Source organism: Centropristis striata, chromosome 9, assembly GCF_030273125.1.
Source record: "Centropristis striata isolate RG_2023a ecotype Rhode Island chromosome 9, C.striata_1.0, whole genome shotgun sequence".
In the NCBI taxonomy this organism is placed as follows: Eukaryota; Metazoa; Chordata; class Actinopteri; order Perciformes; family Serranidae; genus Centropristis; species Centropristis striata.
In genome coordinates this window covers 9,588,590-9,612,076 of record NC_081525.1, presented here as the reverse complement: position 1 = coordinate 9,612,076, position 23,487 = coordinate 9,588,590, and the positions used below count along the sequence as shown (strand labels likewise).

Sequence of the window (23,487 nt, the reverse complement as noted above, 5' to 3'; positions counted from 1 at the left end):
ACAATCTCAAATTCATCAGAAGTTGACTCAATTAGAATTAGCAATAAAAGATAATCAGAATCCATTAGACTCACCAATTACTGAGCAGGAAGTCCTGAAGAAACTGCAGAGCCTCAAAACTAAAAAAGCTAGTGGGCCTGACGGCATCCTGAATGAGATGCTAAAAAACATGGACAAAAAATTCCAATTGGCCGTATTAAAACTATTCAATTTGGTTCTGAGTGTAGGTTTCTTTCCTGAGATCTGGAATCTGGGACTTATAACCCCAATTTATAAGAACGGAGACAAATTTGACCCTAATAATTACGGAGGCATCTGTGTGAACAGTAACCTGGGGAAGGTTTTCTGTAACATTATGAACACCAGACTTATGAACTTCCTTACCGAGCACAATGTCTTGAACAAAAGCCAAATTGGATTCATACCAAAACACAGAACAACCGACCATATTCACACCCTACATACCCTCATTGATAAACACATAAACCAAGATAAAACCAAATTGTACGCCTGTTTTATTGACTTCCAAAAAGCTTTTGATTCTATTTGGCATGTTGGATTATTCTACAAAATTCTGGAGAGTGGTATAGGGGGTAAAACATATGACATTATTAAATCAATGTATTCTGGCAACATATGCAGTGTAAAAATGGGTAAAATGTGGACAGAATACTTTAGCCAAGGACGTGGCGTCCGTCAGGGCTGCAACCTCAGCCCTGCACTCTTCAACATCTATATAAATGAGCTAGCAACTACCCTAGAAAAGTCCTCCGTACCGGGTGTCAGTCTCCATAGTCAGGAGGTGAAGTGCCTCCTCTTTGCAGATGACCTGGTTCTGCTGTCCCCCACAGCACAAGGTCTACAGCAGAGCCTGGATCTGCTGGAGCAGTACTGTCAGACCTGGGCCCTGACAGTTAACCCCAAAAAGACCAAAATAATGATCTTCCAAAAAAGATCCAGATCTCAAGGCATTCTCCCCAAGTTCTCCATTGGTCCACAGCAGGTAGATCACTGCACACATTATACTTATTTAGGAATAAAATTAAGTTCAACTGGACACTTTAAGGATGCAGTTCATGAGCTGAGAGAGAAAGCACGCCGGGCTTTCTATGCTATAAAGAAAAATATACAAACTGAAATACCAATTCGAATTTGGCTAAAATTAATTGAATGTGTTATTGAACCAATTGCACTTTATGGCAGTGAGGTGTGGGGTCCACTTACAAAACAAGAATTTACTCAGTGGGACAAACACCCCATTGAGACCCTGCATGCAGAGTTCTGTAAAATCCTTCTACATGTCCAGAGGAAGGCCACAAACAATGCATGCAGGGCAGAATTAGGCAAATACCCACTAATAATCAAAATACAAAAAAGAGCAATTAACTTTTGGACACATCTAAAACTAAGTGACCCCCTCTCATATCATTTCCAAGCCCTGCAATACCAGGAGATGAGCAACAGGAGCCCCCTGAGCCAGCTGGTCCTGAGGCTGAGGTCACAAACCTGCACTACAGACACAGCCCAGGGACAGAGCACTGCACCAATCAGAGCCAAGCAATTACAAAACAGCTAAAACAAGACTACATCACCTATTGGCAAACACAAACCAAAACACAGAGCAAAATCCAGTGCTACTTGGATCTGAACCGACAGTACACCACAGCAGATTATCTGAGCACGGTAACGGATCCACAGCTGAGACGAACCTTGACAAAGTACAGATTGAGTGAACACAGACTGGCTGTGGAAACAGGGAGGCAAAGGAAGAGCTGGCTCCCTGCAGAGCAGAGGCTATGCTGCCACTGCAGCCTCAGTCAGCCTGAGACCAACATGGTCTCACAGAAATCCGTGAAATAGCCACGGATTTCGCTTAACTCAAAATCCGTGGAATAGCCACGGAATCGCTCTAATTTCTGTGAAACTGACACGGATTTCGCTACAATGCAAGTTAATGACATAGTCATATCCGTGGCTATTCCAACATACAAAGTGGTTATGTACATTCACTGAGTGAATATTTAGAAAATAAAACATATATTTCTTGCTAGAAATGTGATCAAAATCCATTTTTATGCAGAAACAAAGTCAAAATATTGATTTTTCACTAAAAATGAGAGAACTGTCCGCCATGTTTTTTGTTCTGACCGCTGGGACCTTGAAAGTCACGTGACTTGGAACAAACCAATAGCCACGGGATATGACTGTCATTAACTCGCATTGTAGCAAAATCCGTGTCAGTTTCACGGAAATTTGAGCAATTCCGTGGCTATTCCACGGATTTTGAGTTAAGCGAAATCCGTGGCTATTTCACGTATTTCTGTGAGACCAGGTTGCCTGAGACAGAGCTACACTTCCTCACCAAATGTAAAAAATATGAACTAATTAAAGAAACATATTTCCAAAAATTTGAATCCGTCAAAAAAGGTTTTTTAAAATGGTCAGATAAGGAAAAACTGCCGCTCCTCCTCGGGGAAGAGTCAAAGGGCTGTAGATTAGCAGCACTCTATGTTTCTGCCTGTCACACACTGAGGGACAGCCAGTGACACACAGCTGTTGGTTGTTTTGTTTTTATTTTAACTTTATTTTTTCTTCTTTTTTTTGCTGGGACAGTTAGATTGTATAAATTATATGTTGATTGTAATTCAATGATTGTAAATATTGCTTTCTTTTATTGTTATTAGTTTTTTCTTTTCATTTAAAATGAATAACAGAATTATAATAATTTATTGTAAATATTGCTTTCCTTATCTTGTTATCTTTTTTTCTGATGCTTGCTTTGGCAATATATACATTGTTACGTCATGCCAATAAAGCCAATTGAATTGAATTTAATTGAATTGAGAGAGAGAGAGGAAGAAACTTGATAAATGGTGGGGCGGCATAGCTAATCTATTGTTCATTTTATAATAAAAGCATCAAATTTGGTACATATATAGCTTAATATATTTAGAAGAAGACTGGATAATGGGCCATCGCATTCTGATGACCATGGTTCTTTTTAGAAAATGGCTGGAAGCTGCTGTTCACGTTTTCAACACCACAAATATTTCATAAAAGTTCAAGTGAAAATATGTTTTATTACAATGTAAAACAACAAAGAAAATGTTTATATTCCTAGGTGATTTGGCATTTAAATTTTCAAAGCAGTCATTTGACCTATGACATCATGATATCTGAATGAAAATGGTCTCCTCTTTACATACATTTCTTCTTTATGCTTATTACATGCAGTTTAAGGCAAAAACCTGTTTGATCCCAGAGATTGCCCTTGTGTAGGGACTTCTGGACCAGCTTCCCACTAAGGGGTCAGATTCCTTTTCCTGGGGAAATTATCTCAGCAGGTATTTTGGGAACCTATAATTTAAGCTGGTGGTGAGGAGACGCGCCTAGCTTCTGACTGCCTTGGTCCGGACACCTATCCTGCTTACTCCAGAGTGGCACCTGTTGAGAAACCCTGGAATACAGATACCACACTGGCTACGCCTGGTTAATGGCAGCTCTCCTTATTGATCTGTGCACTTGGTGAATTTGCTAGGTTAATTTTAGTGGCTCTGAAAACAAGCCTCAAGGATAGTTAAAATTTATTTGGCTAGGGTAACCAATAAAAACCTAGTTATTACACACCACCTTTTAATACCAAAAGATTAAAAAATCTAAGGTCCACTACTTCACTTTAAATGCAATTGAAAATTTATTGATAGTATAGCAAGGTGCAAGCTTACAGCAAAAATTGAATCCAAAGTGATTACTTAAAATATTCAAAAAATCCCAATAATAAAATGATTATAATCTACTTAATGTCTTACCATGATATCCTAACTGCCTGTGTTGAATGAAGCTGTAGCTGGGTATTAAACTTGAAGGTTTTGGAGAAGGAGACGTGAGAGTTGTCTGGCCAAGAAACTCTTCTGCAATGCCAGGCTGCAGGCCTCAGCTGTGACTCTCCACTCTGTCCAGAGTTGGAGCAATCCTGGACTGGTCCCTTGGTCCTGGCTTCAGTGAGAACTTGGAAAGAAGACTTCTTTAATCGATCATCGACTGGCGTTGGAATGGTCACCCCTCTTCTCACTCGTCTCTCGTCTTCACCGGTCAGATTGGAATCTTCTTTCTTGATGTGAGCGTCCTCACTCTGACTTCTTCTTGATTGTAGAACTGGAGTCTTTTTCCCCCGATGTGGTCGATCAGGTGTCGTCTTCAGCTCTTGAGAGTCGGTTGAAGAGTCTTGCAGCTCCCTGAGAAGGATGACAAAGATTATTTCTTATGTTACAGCTTCTATACTCTGCGGCTCATTCTTTCAGAGCATTTCCTCCTTGCCACTCCTCACCAGTCCTCTCATTGGTTACATCTCTCTTCTGGTTTCCACTGTTGCCATGGCACGATCTTTCGGACCGTCACTCTCACCTCTTCTTCACCTGTCTCCTTCGGCCCAACAAGTTCCGCACTGACACCATGTCTCGGCTCGATCCTTCCTCTTTGGAGTTCCCCTTTGTCTACTGGCTTCGCCCTGTCTCAATCACCTTATTACAAAATTTCTAACAATCAAACCTCTACTGACCTTATTGAATTCATTACATAGTTTTTCCATCAAATCACATCAACATTGTAACTCATCATTTTACATACAATCATCATCAGCTTTTCATTAGCATCATTTTCACAATAATCATACTAAATCATACTAGATCAACATCAATCATTACAGCCATTTGTGCATCACATTATTTATTATGAAAGCGCCCAACTGTCACCAACTGTTGTTACCCTGCTAAGCTAAGTCCCTGGTTTCCACAGCCTTATTCTGCCTAGCTGGTGTGTGGCGAGTAGATCTCAACTCACTTGACAAACCACATCGTTTTTCTCATGCATTAACATTTTTATTTTTGCCTACTGTATGTGAATATTTCTGCATAATGGGTCTCTAAACAGCCTTCGAATTACAAAAATTGGCTATCACCGGAAAGCTGATTCAATGAGTTTTATTCATATGGAACGATGTTGGTCCCCATAGAGAGCCAATGAGAAAATTTCTAGAAACTTGACCTCCCTGTATGAAACGAGCTGCTGTGACCTCTAGGCTAATCACAGCCTCATGAAACTTCACAACCACAAACAGGGCTTTTTCTCTGTTGTTCCAAAGGTCTTGATAAATTGATGTAATATTCTGGAGGGTTTTTGATCATTTTTATATATTCTCAATATTAAAAGAAATGCCTATTTCAGCACCAAATGTGTGTAACAAATGGTATCAACCTTAAAAATAAATGTAGTGACACCATTAACTATGCAACTAAAGTTACTTGAAAAGACCAGTGTAACACTCACAACCAAATTGTGCTTTTTGACATTATTGTAAATGAAAGCTTACATGTAAATGATATAGAGGATAATTATAAGATAAATATATAAATATACCATGTTCCAGTTTTCACCGCAATTATTCATTTTAGACTCACCAATTAAACCTAAGCTGCATGTTTTTGGACTGTGGGAGGAAGCTGAAGGACCCGGAGAGAACCCAAAAGTTTCAATAAAAATACTGTTTAAAAAAAATAAAAATATTGTAGGTTACAAGCCATTGGTAAGTCAAGCACTGCATATAACATGTCATGATATATGCTTTAGTATTTTTGTCTCTTAGTTTTTTTATGTTTAATAATGTGTCACAGGTTTTGCCACAAGTGGAATTCGAAGCCAGTATGCTGCAATTATGCTGCTGGATTATCATTCTCAAATATCAAAGGGAACACGCTGAGTGAGTGTTTCAGCACCATGGACAGTGCCAATAATGCTGCAATTTCATTGGCTGTCACGAAATTCCAGCTATACGTGACAGGTCATGCAAAGGAGAAAGGGCTAATTAACTAATTAGTAAAAAAGCAGCAAATTTATAATTAAATGGCATAAAAAGCACCATCCAGAGCATTTGGAAATCTCCCTTATTGTCGCTGTCATCTTTAACCAATTAACACATGATGACAGAAACATTTATATTCTTTTAAAAGATATGTTTAAAGTATACATGCTACCCATTAACTTCTACATGTACATGTAATACTAAACATTCTAAAATGAAACTGCCTGGATGAGTTTATAACAGTAATGAAAATGAGTCAATTCACTATTCATTCTGTTACTATTCTTCACTTTATATATCAATTTGGGACTCAGTATCTTGCCCAAGGATACTTTGTGTAGACTGCCATAGACAGGGATCAATCCACCGACCTTCCAATCAGTGGACGGCCGCTCTACCAAGTGAGCCACAGCCGCCCCTTAAAGACCCAAAGACCACACACACACCTCATGTTATTACAACATTGGATGACTTTAATCCACAACTTCTGTCATATTAAAACACAAGTCTATTTTACAGAGCTTAGTTAGCAGCTAAGAAAAACACACACAATGACATTCACGTAGTGAATGGGATGGAAGCCGGAATGTACAGAGCAGAGCTGAGTGAAGCAGCTGAACTACTGAGGAGAAATGATGCAGGTCTCTGTCTACCCCTGATGATGATTTAGTTGAAAGTACAGCACAAGCACGCAAGTGGATGTTATAAAACTCTTCTGTCTGTCTGCTGAATGTCCCTCAAACAGAGTGCTTTTCAAGCGTGTCATTATGACAACAGTGTACGGCTTTTCATTCCAAACACAACAGGCGAGAAGCAATCCATTTAAACCTGCAGCTCTGATGGTGGACTGGAATAAAAACAGGCGTTTGGTCCTCCATGACACCACACAAAAAACCACTTTAGTACACTTGAAATGTAGTCAGGACACAGGAAAGGTTTGTTTGGTAGATGCTGTGTCCCACTTCAGAGACTGCCTGCAGAAGTGTGACATTACAAGTTGTAAAACCTGACCTCACAGAAACCACCTTTAACATGCATTCTTTCAGGCATCCCTCGTCCGCTTGGGAACTTGGACATTTCAGAGCAGTTGTTGTTATCTTCCAGTTAGCTGATCATAGACAGAAGAATATCCTTACTTTATGGACAAAAACTGATCTGCACAAACAATTGGGGGATATTAAGGACTATAAACAATTGACCTATTGTGTTTTTCAGATGTGTACAAAAAGAAGCTGTTTTTCACTGGGAGTGGGACAATGTGCCCATGGTGATATACCCTGTCAGGAAATGTTGCCTTCACAGAAAGTAGCCTCTGGAGTGGGACACAGATAGAAGAAATGTTACCGTATCAAGTGTTTTATGATGATGATCTCTTGAACATAGCTCAGGAGGGACACTGAGCTTCTTGCCTCCACACTGATGACACATGGAGAGCAGAGTTTCCAAACAACAAGATCACATCAGACAGGTTACAAATCTGATGTTTTGCTCCTGAGTAAACGCAACCTTGGAGTGAAAGAGAGCATAATTCTTAAAAAGCACAAATCATTTCAGAGTGGGTCCCTGGCTAATTGGACATCATTGGTAATGTATTTACAGTGGAATAGTATTGAAGGGGAAATGCAGAAAGAGATGATCTTAGAACAGAAGGGAACAGCAGAGTGCTCTCTCCTTCTCTCCCCTCTCCCAAGGTCTACAAGAAGTTTTCAGGTCGACACAAACAGGAGAATAACCAAACACAAGGCTCACTTCACTAACTGTGGGACCACCGCTGGGTTTCATCCAAATGTGCTGATCCCACGACAGCCATGAGCTGCTTACTGCTGCCAATTGTAGCTAACCTTGGTAATTTATAGACCTTGGCAGGACATCAGCATTTTGGAAGGTAGAGTCAGGGGTCAGGAGACGGGGTCAGAGGTCAGACGTAGAAAAGTCGTACCCTGGAGGTACTGACATGAAGGTCATCATCGTAGAACTTGGTCTCTATGATCACATTTCCACTGGAAAACAAAGAAGTATGAACAATGTTATCAGAAATGTATATGAAATGAAGACATACACTCTAATACTTATCATTCAAACATCGCCTGCTTATTTGGACGATTGTACAAGTTTGCCTAATCCTACAGTTTTGGACACAATGAATGATCAGTGTAAGAGCCATTTTGCTTTGATTATTTATTTGTTTGCTTGTTTGTTTGCGCCTCCCACCACCAGGTGGAGAAGAGCGCTCATTATGGATTCTGAGGTCATGAGTTAATATAAGGCACCGGTGTATGACTGATTGTGTTGAGATGCCCGAGAGGCACACAGTTTTTTGACCGCAGAAATGTGATGTATACGTTGGAAATATAAGTTTATTTGTTTTTTTGAAAGAAGTATATATTTGTTTGGAAACATTATAATAAACTGAGTTAATTGATACGGAAACTGGACATTTCATTTGTGCGTGTAAAATACTATAAACGGGATCTCATAATAATAGTGGCATCTTTTTTTTTGAGTAGCAATCGGGTCACTACAATCATGATATTAGATTATTATAAATCTGAAGAAACTGGTGCACTACAGTACAGGCCAAAAGTTTGGACACACCTTCTCATTCAATGCGTTTCCTTTATTTTCATGACTATTTACATTGTAGATTCATCAAAACTATTAATGAACACATGTGGAATTATGTACTTAACAAAAAAGTGTGAAATAACTGAAAACATGTCTTATATTCTAGTAAGCAAACGGTGGTTACTTTGAGGAATCTAAAATACAAGACATGTTTTCAGTTATTTCACACTTTTTTTGTTAAGTACATAATTCCATATGTGTTCATTCATAGTTTTGATGCCTTCAGTGAGAATCTACAATGTAAATAGTCATGAAAATAAAGAAAATGCATTGAATGAGAAGGTGTGTGTCCAAACTTTTGGCCTGTACTGTACATTAAACAGGTTAAATCTAATATGAAGACATTTTTTTTAAAATAACCTGGAAGTCACATGTACACTTGTCTTTGTATGATGGTGTGTTGGTTAGTTGTAGCTAGAGATGATGCATGTACAGAAGCATAAATAAGAAATAAAGACGATCAGATTGAAGACTCACGTTAAAACATTGGCTGGCATCATCTGGGACTCTGGAGCTGCTTCTATCAGAGACTGCCATGTGTTGGTGGAGTTGGGGATAACAAAACCAAACTCAAAAAACCATTCTGAACAGAGACAAAGACAGACAAAGAGTCCACATCATTCGCTATCATTACTAGGAATCCTGTTCATACCGGATGTTAGTATACTAAAATGGTCTGAAGACATTTTCAGCACATAAACATGTTATGTTGGTGTGGATTGTGTGTAGTCCCCGGGGCACTCTGTAACCTCACCTCTGTACAGCAGGGCCCCAGGGACAGCAATCCACACACAGAAACATGCAGCTGAGCTGTCTATTGAGGTGAATGGAGACGATGATGCCTGAACACATTAACAGTACAGTTATAAAATATCTGCTGCTCTTAGGACAATATTTGGTAACGCTTTATATTAAGGTCCTTGTAATAACCATTAATTAACAAGTAATAAGGCCCTTGTAAGTCCTTACAAGATGCTTATTAACATTATTGTGTGTTTATAAGCTTATATAAGTGTTAATAATGGCATTACAAACACCCATGACCCACCCATTATGTCTTTGCCATGCCTTTATTAATCATATTTTGTTTGCTTATTGATATTAAAATATACTTTATTGCTCATCTATTATAAGTTAACTATAAGTTAACTATGCTTTTTGCAACTACCAGATCTAAAGCGAGAACAATGCCTTATTACTTGTTAATTAATGGTTATTAAGGACCTTAATTTAAAGCGTTACCCAATATTTTAGGGAAAGCATTTCCACTATGACACTGAATTTAGAAGTGAAGCTGTAAAATCTTAATATCTCATCTAATATTAGTTCAGATGAACAGACATAAGGTATTAATAAAGACAGAGATCATCATTGTCTAAATTTTGTCAATGACACTCTTCAACATCAATCTGAACACATTAAAGACATCACATCTTCAGATGTAGAGAATATTTTGATGACCAATCTTTTAATTTTCCAGGCTTGCCTTTCATATATTTCTCCCACAGTTTCCGTATACACCAATGAGTTCCACTATGATATTTTCGTCATTTGTATTTTAAGGCATAATTGTTGTGGGGCACAAACTGACTCTATGTGCAGCTTACTTCTTAAATGTATCCAATTCAATAGCCAAAATTCAATTTTTTAAATACTTTTGTATTTTACTATTACAACATACAGAAAGGTGTATGCCTTTTGATTAACTCATATTCCTTAAACAAGGTGATATACATTTTCATATTTGTCAGTCAGGCTTTATATGATCCAGAAATATTGAGGTCATAACTTTGTGCACATTCCCTTGTTTAAGAGGCTGTTGCAGAATAAATTGAAAAAACCCATCTCATTTAAGCACATCTGATTCTCTATGTGACTGTTAAATTGCAGGCAAAGAAATCGTCTCTCAATTGGTTTTCTGTCAAAATCACATTTTTCACTCAATTAATACGGTTTACTTTGTTTAAATTGATCCATATACAAATACATTCAAATACTTTCATTATGGCTGCTCAAGTTGTATGGTTCATTTAAAAGACATACCCATTATTTCCACTTTTACTACAATGTTTTAGATCCAAATCGTGCTTATGAGATACTTTATGAGGAGTACAGAAGTAGAAGTTAAACCATGTCTGTTTTAAATGTTTAGTGAAAAAACTTAAACAGACATCAAACTAAAATTAAAGTGTCTTGTTCAGCAACAATACAAGACAGGTGAATCTAAGCTTGAACACCCCTACCGTTCTCTCACATTGTAGCTTATAAGCTGCACATCATTGGGCTGTGGCAGGAAGTTGACCAAAAAGCACTTCTCTGCAATGTGTTCTCATAACCAATCTAGGAAGTCCAGTTTCATCAATCTGACCTTCAGGTTTCTGTTCACATTACCTTCTAGACACTGTCCTTTGAAGAAAACTTTCTGCTCCAGTCTGAACTTCTCCAGTTTCTCTGAGGAAGAAAAGTTGAGTTCTCTGGACACTGCTTTACACTTCAAGATCTTCTTCGGGACGCGAGCTGCAGACACAGTGACAAACAAGAATTAACTGAGAAGAGCTTTGAATCCAAGACCTGCAAAAGTTGGTTGGAAAACGTGACTTTTTTTCCATTTTAAATAATGAATATAAAATGCAGTCTTAAAGGCCTAGATAATGTGGTTATAAGGACATGGAGAGAAAAGAAAAACAGAGAGACTAACTGTGGAGTCACTTTTCATATTGTATGCTACTAGATAACATTAGTTAGCTGCCATTTCAGCTGCTCCTATTATATATATAAATGCATTGTATATAAACACACACACACTATATGTGTGTGTCTCATGTACCTTCGTGTTCTACTCCTGGTACAGACAGGTCCTCGGTTCCCTGCCACAGCACTTTCCCCGTCTCTGCATCTCGGAGATTCATCCAGTTTCTGTCCGGAAAGGGTTAAGTGACAACCAAACTAAAGAACAGACTCAACTACACTGAAATATCCATGGAATATTTTAAATGCCTTTACAATCTTTAAACAACATCTATTTTCACTTATCCACCTACAGTATCCATCACTTGACATTTGAGTTAATAGAGTTAACATTAAACAAACAGATTCCATCACATCCAATCAGAGAAGCACATTTTATTTCTACTATAAAATGGTTCTATTCAGATATTTACCCCAAAAAGGGATGCTGGTTCTGATATGTCGACAAATTCAACCCAAATTACAGTCTGCTAGTGGAGGGATTCATCAGTAGGATTTATTTTACAAATGCTCCAAAAAGACGGCACAGTTCAAACTGGATTACAAAGCTTCTGGAACAGGATATGATTGCACCGGAATGCTCATTGGACCAGTTAGCTTCTGCGCAAAAAAAGTAAGTTTCTCACAAGCAGTGTTCCAGAGATATTAAACATTTATTAAAATGTATAGGGCATGGTTAACTTGTATAATGTCTAGAGGTCGGATTAATCTCTCATCTCTCTCCAGTCTTGTTCAAAGCTTGATGATCAGTTAACTAGTTAGCTATCGGTCAGGAAAACCAGGAAGCAGACTTAAATACTGTATAACTTATGGAGAGTGTTCACTGTCAAAACCTGTTACAGCCAGCTATGAATAGTAACACATTTACCGCTATTAGCATTTCTTAGTCCATCATTGAACAAGTCAACAGGTAACGGTCACATAACAGTTATCAATTAGGGGAAGGCTGATCAGTTCATTTACACTTACACATTTTAGCAAATATGGTCAGTTAGCTTCAAATTCATTAATAAGTCAAATGAGTGCAAGCTTTCCCTTCAGTTATCTGGGCTCCCCTTAGCCCCATGTTTACCAAGGAAACATGTGATATGTGGAGATTGTTTGGAGCAATACATGGCCTGGGTAAAAAAAACAAGAAAAAGGAATGTACCTAATACCGACAGCCTCTATCTGAGGAACTGTTTGATGATGAACCACAAGTTGACAGTGTCTAGCTGCTGGTAACATTCGGCAGACTCATTGCCATTACAGCAAAAGGAAGTAGTGGTTACTGTATGTAACTTCAGTTACATGACAATGAAAACTGCAAGGAGAGGAAGAAGTGAAGAAGTGAGACAGCACATGGACGCAGATGAGAGATGTGATCCATGGCCAGATTATAGTAGTTGTAAAAAATGCAGTGCAGCAACAGTATAGACATTTCATAGAGCAGAAATATATGATGTGGAGCTGCTGATAATGTGACTCAGCTGTTCCCTCTATTAGTAGAGCCTTCATTGTACAATGCAGTTCATAAACTTCACTGATAAACCTGAGGAGGGTACACAATTTAGGTAACGCATCCGTCATCACATCTCTATATGACTTTACTGTTAGTTCTGTACACATACAACAGATGTGTTTAGAAGGACTATAAGCAGCAAGCAGAGCCAAAACACAGCAGGAATTTGTATTCGACTTGGGTATCTGGAAGCAAAATACAGCAAACACAAAAATATAATATCATGCTTTGAAAAGTCAAAATTCAACAGAGGACGAACTGAAAATATCTTTAAGTAAATCCAAGTGTGTGTAGGTGAAGGAGAAGAAGCTGAAGAAGCCTTTGTGTCGATGATGCTGCCTACGAGCTGTCCCATCAGTCTGTCAGGTGGTCAGCTGTTCCTGACCTCCACATTTACTGTTAACACAATGCAGCCGTCAGCCCCAGAGCCTGAAGGGCGGAACAGGGTGATTCCATTGTACTCTGAAGCTTCTCAAGTCATTCCAATAACAGCCTCCATAATACATTGTTCCCTGTCAGTTTCATTTTTTAAGATATATTTAATAGTGTTTTATTTCCATTTTTAGTAATGAATATATAGGACAATCTTTTAGGCCTAGCTAATGTGGCTTTAAGGGCTTGGAGAGAAAGATAAACAGAGAGATCAACCGTGCAGTTACTTTTCATGTCAACTCGACAATGACTAAACAAAAAACGACTTGCCCACCGAACAATTCCTTCTTTTTTTCACCTTGTTTATTAAAAAAATCACATTGCCATTTTTACGAAACTTCAGACACTCAGCTGCCATGAGATTGAGCTACTGTGTGCTACTAGGTAACGTTAGTTAGCTGCCATTTCAGCTGCTACTCTGTCTCCTCAGATTCAAGAGTAAAGTTACGCTCTGTCGTTCAGCATAGAGCTCTGAATAACAGGACAGCACCAATGAGACGCCTGAAGCTAGCTAGACATAAACGTGAAATCAGAATAGACACTACCCAATAGCTAATGAATATGCACCGGTGGGAATGACTTATAGTTAGAGTAGACTGCCCTCAGTTTTCAAATCTGTCAACATGACAGGTGGCCATAAGGTTTTTCTGTCATAGCTACAAAAAAACAATATGAGATGATGGTTAGGGCAACCCCCCGTTAGAGAGCATCAAGTCTTCCTCCCCACTTCGTGTCTCCACCAAGCGCACCATCTCTGAATCCTGGGCCCAGGACAACTGTGATTGGTTCATCCATCCATTATCCTTAATCGCTTAACCGAACTCGGGTCTCAGGGGGGCTGGAGCTGATCCCAGCTGACATTGGACAAGATGCTGGGTACACCCTGGACAGGTCGCCAGACATAAGCCGCATGTTTTTTTTTGACTGTGAGAGGAAGAGGGAGGACCCAGGGGATCAGGGAGAACATGCAAACTCTACATGCAAACCACCACACCACTGTATAGCATGTGATTGGTTTAAAGAAGTTGAAATATGTCTGAGCTGTTTTTTCACACTGTGAGGCCTATTATATCACTGTATTGCTTGTTTGTTTCAGTTAAAGCAAGACAATTGTCCAAAGAAACTGCTGGGGGACAGCTGGTAGAGTGCAGACACTGTGGCAGACATCAGTGCACACTGATATCACCTCATTTGATCTTTGGATAGCAGACTGATGAATACCAGCAAAAAACCATCATCACACAGCCCTGTGCTTCTCCACTCAGCATCCTGTCACACTCAGGTACTACTTAGTGTCACACACACTTGACTCTACACCATCTGTGAAGCCCTCTAGCCAACTGCCTGGAGACACACAGCCTGGACAGCCCCTGGCCTGCCATGTTATCAAACTGCTACATGAGTAAAGAGAATACAGATTACTAACACGGACAGTATAGTGAACTCCAAAACTGAGTGGACAGAGGAGCTGTGCCACTGTAATGATGACCAGCATCTTCAAGAGCATGACATAAGATACAGATACAGAATGCTAAACCCTCTGTCCTTTGCCCTTGATTCGGATCAGGAGAAACTTCTCAAAATAATTTAATAATTCTCTTTTTAATAATTCATTTTCATTTTAATCATTTTAAATATAATTTCTAAATATGTGATATTTTCCTCAATAATAAAACACTAAACTAGGATTCAAAAGAATCTTACAAAAGCCTGCAATACTCAACTCCACACAAATGTCTTGTCTTTTTGCATTTTTTTTTTCCATTGATGTTTCACTGTCTCGGTAGCTATCTTCACATTTATCTCATCAAATACAAAATGCTACTAATGTGACTTCTTCAGTCAATACCCACCATCCCCCACCTCTTCCTCTGGCTTTCCAGTAACGTGCTGAGTTGAATGGTTTCTCTAATCCTCTCAAGTCTAACTAAATCCTACCTCCTACATCAAACTCATCATCCTCAACACCTTCCAGAATAATCCAGGCCACTCTGCAGACAGTAGCCTCACAGTGACGCACGGGAAAGCAGTGGGCAACTTAAAGAAGGATCACGCAGGTTTCCTTTTCACATCTGATCATTTGTGCTCTTTATCTTCATTCTCTCTCAAATCACTTCCGCCCAAACCATAGAAACTCTTATATAACAATTGATTTTAAGTCCAACAACACAATCCAAGGTTGTCCCACAGCATCCCCAGGGCCTGCTACAGGTTGTGTGTGTAACCACCAGGGTACACACACACACACACACAGACACACACACACACACACACACACACACACACACACTAATGAGCCCCCAGTGAAAAGCTGCTGTCACTGTTTAGTCTGCATTTATTTTTAAAGACATGTTAATGGTTCAAAGTATAGGCCACCTGCTAATTCATTCCTACTGAAAACAACCAAGTTGTAACTTTTATACTTTAACACTCATGACATCCATTCATTTTAAGACAGTACTCTCATACTGTAGTACTGTAATATGTGTAATATGGAGCTACACAAACAAACAGAAGGCATGCTAACTACAGCACAGAGCAGACTGAGGCCATTGCTGCCACACTGCAGAAAGACAGCCATCACTAACACATACAGTGGACTGGTACTGTACTGGGCTGTGATAGCTTATTACTGTACGTCATGATGCAAAAATAATAAAACTAAATGCTTTTTACAGACATTTTCTAATCAATTAGTAGTTTGACTGACTTTCTGTCAATCAATCTCAATCATCTATTATATGGAAAAAAGTGACTTGCAAATTAGCACTGTTGTCTAAAGGATAAAGGATTCCGAAATAATCATCACTTATTATGTCAGTCGGTCAAGTAACCAGATGGCATCACATTAGGGGGTCAAACCAGCATTGCTTACATCCAGTAATCTAGACTTTGCCTCTAACTAAAATAATAAATCAGAATTATAATGTAGACATTTGCAAAAAAAAAAAGAAAACATAACATTAAATGAAAGATTGTTTTAATGTTAACTAGAGAATGTCCCAGGTGATGTTCAGAAACAGATCAGAGGTCTGTTTCAACATGGAGCCTCATCTTCATTATCATCATCATCATCAAGTCCATATAGCCAGTTTGAAGGGTTTTTGAGTTTTCCACAATAGAGTTGTCTGAGTAACTTAGTGAAGATGCTTTTGACCCAGTGGATAAAGTCAGATAAACATCTGATGGTTCAACAGATGTAAAAAATTGTTTGTGGGAGAAAAAGAACAATGCAGATAACTGGATTATTTTAGGTTGTGATATCTCTGGTATGAAGAGTTTGGGGTTCGCATACTGTTATACAAACAGTCAAAGTATTTTCTTTAACAATCTCAAGATGACAATTAAGTCAGTGGACTACCAATGACTGACCACAGCAGGTGTTACTGCTAGTTAGAGCATCTTAGTCTACGTTCGGCTCTTGAGAAACACTAAACAACACAGTGAGATGTATTGTCTTTGTTGTAGGCCACCTTTATATTCTCTTTCATGTTCTTCATGAGGTTTGTGGATAACTCATGGCAGCACTGCTGCCTTTACAGTCTGGAGGAGAAGAATATGTGATGCGCTGTTTGGTCTCTTCAGGCTTTAATAAGGCAGTATGGACAGAAGGCAGTAAATCCCTGTTGCGCTAAATCGTGGATTTAGGCATTACCACAGTACAGCAAGAGGCCTGACCTTACCAAGAAACATACATAACCTCACCCCTTCATCTTTGCAAAGAATTTCCAAGAAGTCAAAAATATTTTAGACATACAGATGAAACTAAACTAACCAGGTATGTAAATGTCCATCTGTTGCCAACCTGGAAAGCACTGAGTCCGTGTTGCAGGAAGTGAAGCACACTGCAGAGCTCTGCCGCTTATTCAAGAAGGTATTACTGGTGCTAATTTGGTCACATGAAGTCCAGCCAGTAATAGCCAGTAAATGCAAAGCATCAGGTTGTCATGTTGGCTACACCCACACACGGCCTGACAACCTTAATGCAAAGCTACAGTTTACTTTTGATTAAAATGTTTACAAATAATTTACAAGTGATGCTGTATATTATTTGACACATATACTGTGAAACCAATTAATTGATCAGCCCACAATAATTTCTAATGCACAGCTTTCTTACAGACCATAATCATTTCAAAGAATGCTGTTGATGACTACAAGCTATTGGGACTCCTTTTGCCTCTAGGTTCCATAGATAATGTAACTGTGTGAGGTGACTTAAATCTGACTTGGTATAAAATAATATTATGTTGAGGTTATTAATATCAATAGATCAGCCTAGAGTTCTTCCTGTTTAGCTCAGGTGAATCTGTTATGTGAACATGGTTCTGTTTATAGGTGTCTGCATACATAGATGTTTGAAATATGTTATGCTAATCTTTTTGGACCCATGCAGCCATGCATGTGTGGAAAGTATAATTTGGGCTTCAGTGCAAGTGGTAGAACCCTGGATGTCCAAGCCATGGATTCACTGGCAGACAGTGTTTCCACTGTATACAAATATGTCATTTACCTAATTAAAGGCCAAGTCACTCCCTGACAGGATCTGTACAAATGACAAAGTAAGCAATATGTTTCCTAATTAGTATGCTTGAGCCTAAACCCTTTCTTTGAAATGTTATGTTGTGCATTTCCATTCAACTGATGTACAGCTGGTTTTGACAAGCTTACCTAAGACTGTAAGAGCATCTGTATGTCAAACAGTACCATCTTATCTGACATGAGCATACTTTCAAAAGTAAATCTACCAATTTTCAACAGCACATTTCTCTACATGCTTCCTTATGATTAATAATCAGATAATAATCTTTGATTTATCTTGAGTAGATGTTTAACAACTTTTGAATTCATACATGATTTAGGGATTTTGTAGATGATCTTACCATACACAAGGTATGCAAGTCAAACACAAACAAGTCAAAAAGGAGCTTAATCATTTATATAAAGAGCAGCAAAGGAGCAAACTTACAAACAGGTTTGATTCTTTTAATTATATGGTGCGTGGTAAATGGACTACACTTATATAGCAATGTTATCAAAAGTGCTTTACACTACAGTCTGCACTCGTTCACCCGTTCACACACACATTTATACTGGTAGCCAAGGCTATCCTACAATGGTGCCACCTGCCACCACTGGGAATACATTCACACACCGATGAAGGCAGCATCGGAGGGCAATTGTGGTTCAGTATCTTGCCCAAGGATACTTCGACATGTAGGCTGCCATGGTCAGGGATCAAACCACTAACCTTCCACTAAGTGGTTGACCGCTCTACAAACTGAGCCTCAGCCTACCACAGGCGATTTCTGTGGTCATCTCCTCTCTATTCTTATAAAAGGCAAGAACTGCATTCAAAAAAGTGTGTGTGTGTGTGTGTGTGTGTGTGTGTGTGTGTGTTGGATAATATACAAAACATAAAATCCTGGTTGAGGTCTGCCACTGAGCTGGCATAAATTCACTTGATTCCAAAGTCTTCATTAAAAAAGTGACTAATTGATGACATCTGTGTTAGTTAGTACATACAAACAAAAACATTCAAAACACTGTTGGAAAAAAAGGAAAAAATAGACGTGACTTTAAACATATACATTGGTGTGACTTTAAGCAGTACATTGGTTCTTCCACACAGCACAGGGAGGCGTCTGGGTCTGACATCTTCCCATATGTAACATGACGTACCTCATACAACAAACATGGTATGGGCCGTTACTTAGAGATAGAAACAGTCACCCATATGGAGTAAAAGTTTGACAAATGTCAATCGTTATCGAGCAACAGCGTCAATCTGAACATCCACCGCAGTAACGTTATACAGTTAGAGTAACGTTATTATTTCCCCGTTACAGCGTACTGAGCAGTTAGCCAGGCAGATTAGCCACAAGCTAGGCCACTCATTCAGCTGGCTGGCAGTCATTCAGCTATGAACTAGCTAGTTCGTAACAACAAAAACATTTCATCTTGTCACATCACACAGAACGGATATCTACTGTTTGGTTGACTTTATCCAAAGAGCTGAAAATGACAGGTTAGCCTCAGCAGTTAGCATTACCCGCAACCTGTAAACTACGTTATAACGGTAGCATCACACCCAGCCACATGATGTGCTAATCTTAGATTATGTTATATCGTAATAAACAAGACAAACAGTATGCATGTTGCTACGTACCTAACCTGTGCAGAACAACAACAGAAAGGATACAGTTTGAAGCCCTTTAAAATTTCCTTGGCCCTGTCTTCGTCTGAAGACATGTCTCAAATCGTCTGTTTTCGTTCCTCACACAAAATCCAGTGTCTGTTGCTCGTTATGCTAGCTTAGCTAGTTAGCTAACTACTCTGCCGGCTATAGTTCGCATGAAAACAGCACAAACTTATGTGTACTTCTCTCTATATTGTTGGTCTGCAGGTAAATCTGATCCGATAATGCAATCAGCTAAATATACCCAGCTAACGGACGGACAGCTATCCTAGCCAATCAACGGGACAGGGTCGCTCCTCACAGCCAATCACATGCCGAGAATGAGAAGTATGGGTGGGACTATAGTGTGGAGAGACGCGTCACCAGGGGCAACGGCGCAGACACGGTGGAGAGTAGAAACTTAATTGGGGCCAAGGCGACACAGTTTGCGTTTGTAGCCGAGTACTAGCACTGCTGATATCAAATGTACCATCCCATACTACGCGACATGATACAAAATATTACGCTTCAGAAAATAATAATAACGAGGATATTTATCTAACAATCTGAAATGAAAGTCAATAAGGTATACTATGTTGGAGTTCATGTGTGTGCCTCCTGAATTATATTTTAAAAATATGCATTATGTCCTCTAACAATGATATCAGTATGTGATATGTTGTTTTTTTAATTTTTGCATTTCATTTTTTACTCTCTGCCAATATGTGATTGCTTATGTCTACTGTGATATAATTTAATGTCTACGATGATGTCTACAGTGAACAATAATCCCCCAAACAAACTGGGATAGTCAAAAAGTCGGTCAGTGAAAGTGAAATAGACCTATTTTGGCCCCTGAAAGTAGAGGTGTCAAAAGTTTTGAGAAAGACACAAATATTGGTTTTCACAAAGTTTGCTACTTCAGTGTTTTTAGATCCTTTTGTCAGATGTTACTATGGTATGCTGAAGTATGATTACAAGCACTCATAAGTGTCAAATGCTTTTGTTGACAATTACATTACGTTTATGCAAAGAGTAAATATTTGCAGTGTTGACCCTTCTTTTTCAACATCTCTGCAATTGGCCCTGACATGCTGTCAGTTCACTTCTGGGCCACATCCTGACTGATGGCAGCCCATTTTTGTATAAATATTTATATGTATATTTTTGTATATTCCACCAGCCTCTTCAGGTTCTCAATGAGATGTGGGGTGGACATCGAAGTGAAGCCAGATTATAAGTATCTAGGTGTATACCTGGATAATAAGTTGGACTGGTCCCTAAACACAGACGCTCTCTACAAAAAGGGGCAGAGCCGCCGCTTTTATTTAAATCTCTTTTGATCCTTTTTTATCAGTCTGTGGTGGTAGTGTGTTGTTTTATGCTGCAGTCTGCTGGGGAGGCAGCATCAGACAGATATGTAAGGCGGTTGGACAGAGCTGACAGAGCACAAAAGAGCTGGTTCTGTGGTTGGAGCCAGGTTGGACACACTGGAGGAGGTGGTGGAGAGATGCACTGTCAAGATGTTGGAGTCCATCCTGATATAGAATAGAATATCTTTATTTGTTATTATGCAATGCATAACGAAATTAAGTGCAATACGCAGTGCAGGAGTATACAAATATGTACTATGCAAAAACACATAGTATAAAACATAAATCAAAAAGATAAAACATTATAATTTCTGTAATTATTCACATTTTTATTCTACTACAAAAGCTGAACTTGCACGCAAACTGAATCCTAATGGCCAGTTACTTATGACATGGACAGGCCAACAGCTGTTCAAGTCTCGTTCGAAGGTTGTGATACACAATAGGCATGTTTCCACGGAGTACTTTTTGAGTAGTTTTTGGAAAGCGGGTGTTTTGGCTCCGCCCACTAGTTAGTTCCCCTCGGCCTCTGTTCCCATACAGGTACCTTTGTAGCCGCTAACCAATGGAGTTTGAATGTGACAACAGACCGATGCAGCAAGCAGTGTGGCCAACTAAGGCACTTTGCCGCTATATTAAGCGACTATTCAGACCCCTCTAGCGACACCTTTTCAAAAAAGCGACTAGCGGCAAATGTAGCGACTTTTTTTGGTGTTATTGGAGACTTTTGGAGACTCGTTCAGGCTCCGTCCCAAAGCACTCACAAGCAGCCCAGTCCTCCTGCAGCAGTCTCTCCCAGCTGCAGTCAGAGCAGGAGATGTTAACCCCTCAGTGTCCAGTCCGCAAATGAATCACGCATGTGCAAAGTCGCCGCCTCACTATCCTTATATCCAATCAGCGTCGACTAGTTAGTAGCGGTTTCGAAAAGTAACTACCCAAGGCAGGTACTTTCTGAGACGCTACCTGGTGAAGTTGGGCGGCTCTTCGGCGGAAGAAAAACACACTGGCTATCTATCTTATTATAATTCTTCAAATATAATATAACACTTTTGCAGAATATCAGTCTGTCCCAGATGTTTTTCCTGGAGAGAAGTGGCTTGCCGAATCAACTTTAGGAGACAGTACTGTTGCTTGCTGGACTTTCTTGGGCACTCTGAAGCCTTCTTCAACAATTGAACCTCTCTCCTTGAAGTTCTTGATGATCCAATAAATGGTTGATTGAGGTGCAATCTTTCTAGAAGCAACATCCTTGCCTGTGAACCCCTTTTTGTGCAAAGCAATGATGACTGCACGTGTTTCCTTGCAGGTAACCATGGTTAAACAGAGGAAGAACAATGATTTCAAGCACCACCATCTTTTTAATCAACATGACAGAGTGATCTCCAGCTTTGTTATTGTAACACTCTCACCTGTGTTAACGACAGAATCACTGACATGATGTCAGCTGGTCCTTTTGTGACAGGGTTTTTTTGGATTAAGTTAGGGGGACCTGCAATTAATTGCAATTCATCTGATCATTCTTCATAACATTCTGGAGTATATGCAAATTGCCACCATAGAAACTGAGGCAGCAGACTTTATGAAAATTAATATTTGTGTCATTCTCCAAACTTTTGACCACAAGTGTATATCATTTTTATTGCTTATTCGAAACCCTCAAATGTTCGCATTACTACTGTAAACAACGCCTTCCTACCGAAGATATATGTGGATGATATTTGTCGCCCGTCTAGAGGTGTTGTTGATCAACTGCTTTCTTTTTGTACTTTTTAAAATAAAGTTTCTGTACATCTCAAGTTTACTATTCATTTCGACATGCATAGAATCGGTTTTCTCCACACCTGGATTATTCATAGGGATAATATGTTGCACACTGATTTGTACACTGAACCCACAGACCGCAACAGCCTGAGCTGACAGTTGCCACCATCTTCCTGTCAGCCTTTTAAGAGCTGACAGTTGCCACCTCTTGCTGTTAAGAATAGCCTGCCCTATGGTCAGTTCTGCAGGTTGAAACACACATGAAAATCCTTCTGGTTTCACTTATAATCTACATGCAATGAAAATACAAAAGAAAAAAAGTGGCTAAAAGAAAAGCAGGATTTATTTTTTCATTAATTACTCTGTATTCTTGTGTGAAATGTTCTGTATAGACAAAGCAGTAACAGTAGAGATGCTTTAGTTCGCTCAGACTGTCCTCCTCTGGACATATGCCCACAGTGCATACCCTGCCAGATGGCAATCATAGATGTGATGCCTGTGCACAATGTTATAGTACTTATAGATGTAGTAATTTTAAACAGCCCCTTTCAGATAAAAAAAAATCCCTTTCACTATAAAAAGGTGTTTTATATTTATTTCTTTTGCCCATTTGCTAAGTACTATGTGGCCCTAAAGGTACAGACAGCAGAGCTCTGTTGCTCCACAAGATGCGAAAACCTCATCCATGTGGCAGCACACGTCACTGAAGCTGTCATTCACTTTCTGTTCTCGATAGCATAGGCCTTTATTCTTATCTCGGAGAGGATACCCTTGTATCTTTTGACTTTGCATAGCTTATCTAGAAGAAAAACATACCTAGCTGCCTTCCCATCTATCTCTGCCTTATTTTGTTTTGTTATACATGATTGTCTCATTTAATAAATATGTTTTCCCATATAGTTATTTGCCGTTCTATAAAATCAAATATATTTAATTGTTTCAAGAGATATTGTAAATGCCTCAAAACACACTATTCATAGTCCAGTTTTCTATGTAGTGGGGCATCACAGCT

At 39.1% G+C, this 23,487-nt stretch overlaps 1 protein-coding gene across 1 annotated transcript; it reads right to left on the bottom strand.

The window, feature by feature from the left end:
• Nucleotides 1–6,309: 6,309 nt before the first annotated feature.
• pde6d (phosphodiesterase 6D, cGMP-specific, rod, delta) lies at nucleotides 6,310–19,649 on the bottom strand. Its single transcript, XM_059341623.1, has 5 exons — nucleotides 19,366–19,649; nucleotides 11,310–11,398; nucleotides 10,874–10,999; nucleotides 8,960–9,065; nucleotides 6,310–7,857 (listed from the first exon to the last, which is right to left on the bottom strand). The coding sequence occupies exons 1-5, from the start codon at nucleotides 19,413–19,415 to the stop codon at nucleotides 7,776–7,778; spliced, it is 453 nt and encodes a 150-aa protein (XP_059197606.1). The 5' UTR covers nucleotides 19,416–19,649; the 3' UTR covers nucleotides 6,310–7,775.
• Nucleotides 19,650–23,487: the final 3,838 nt, after the last annotated feature.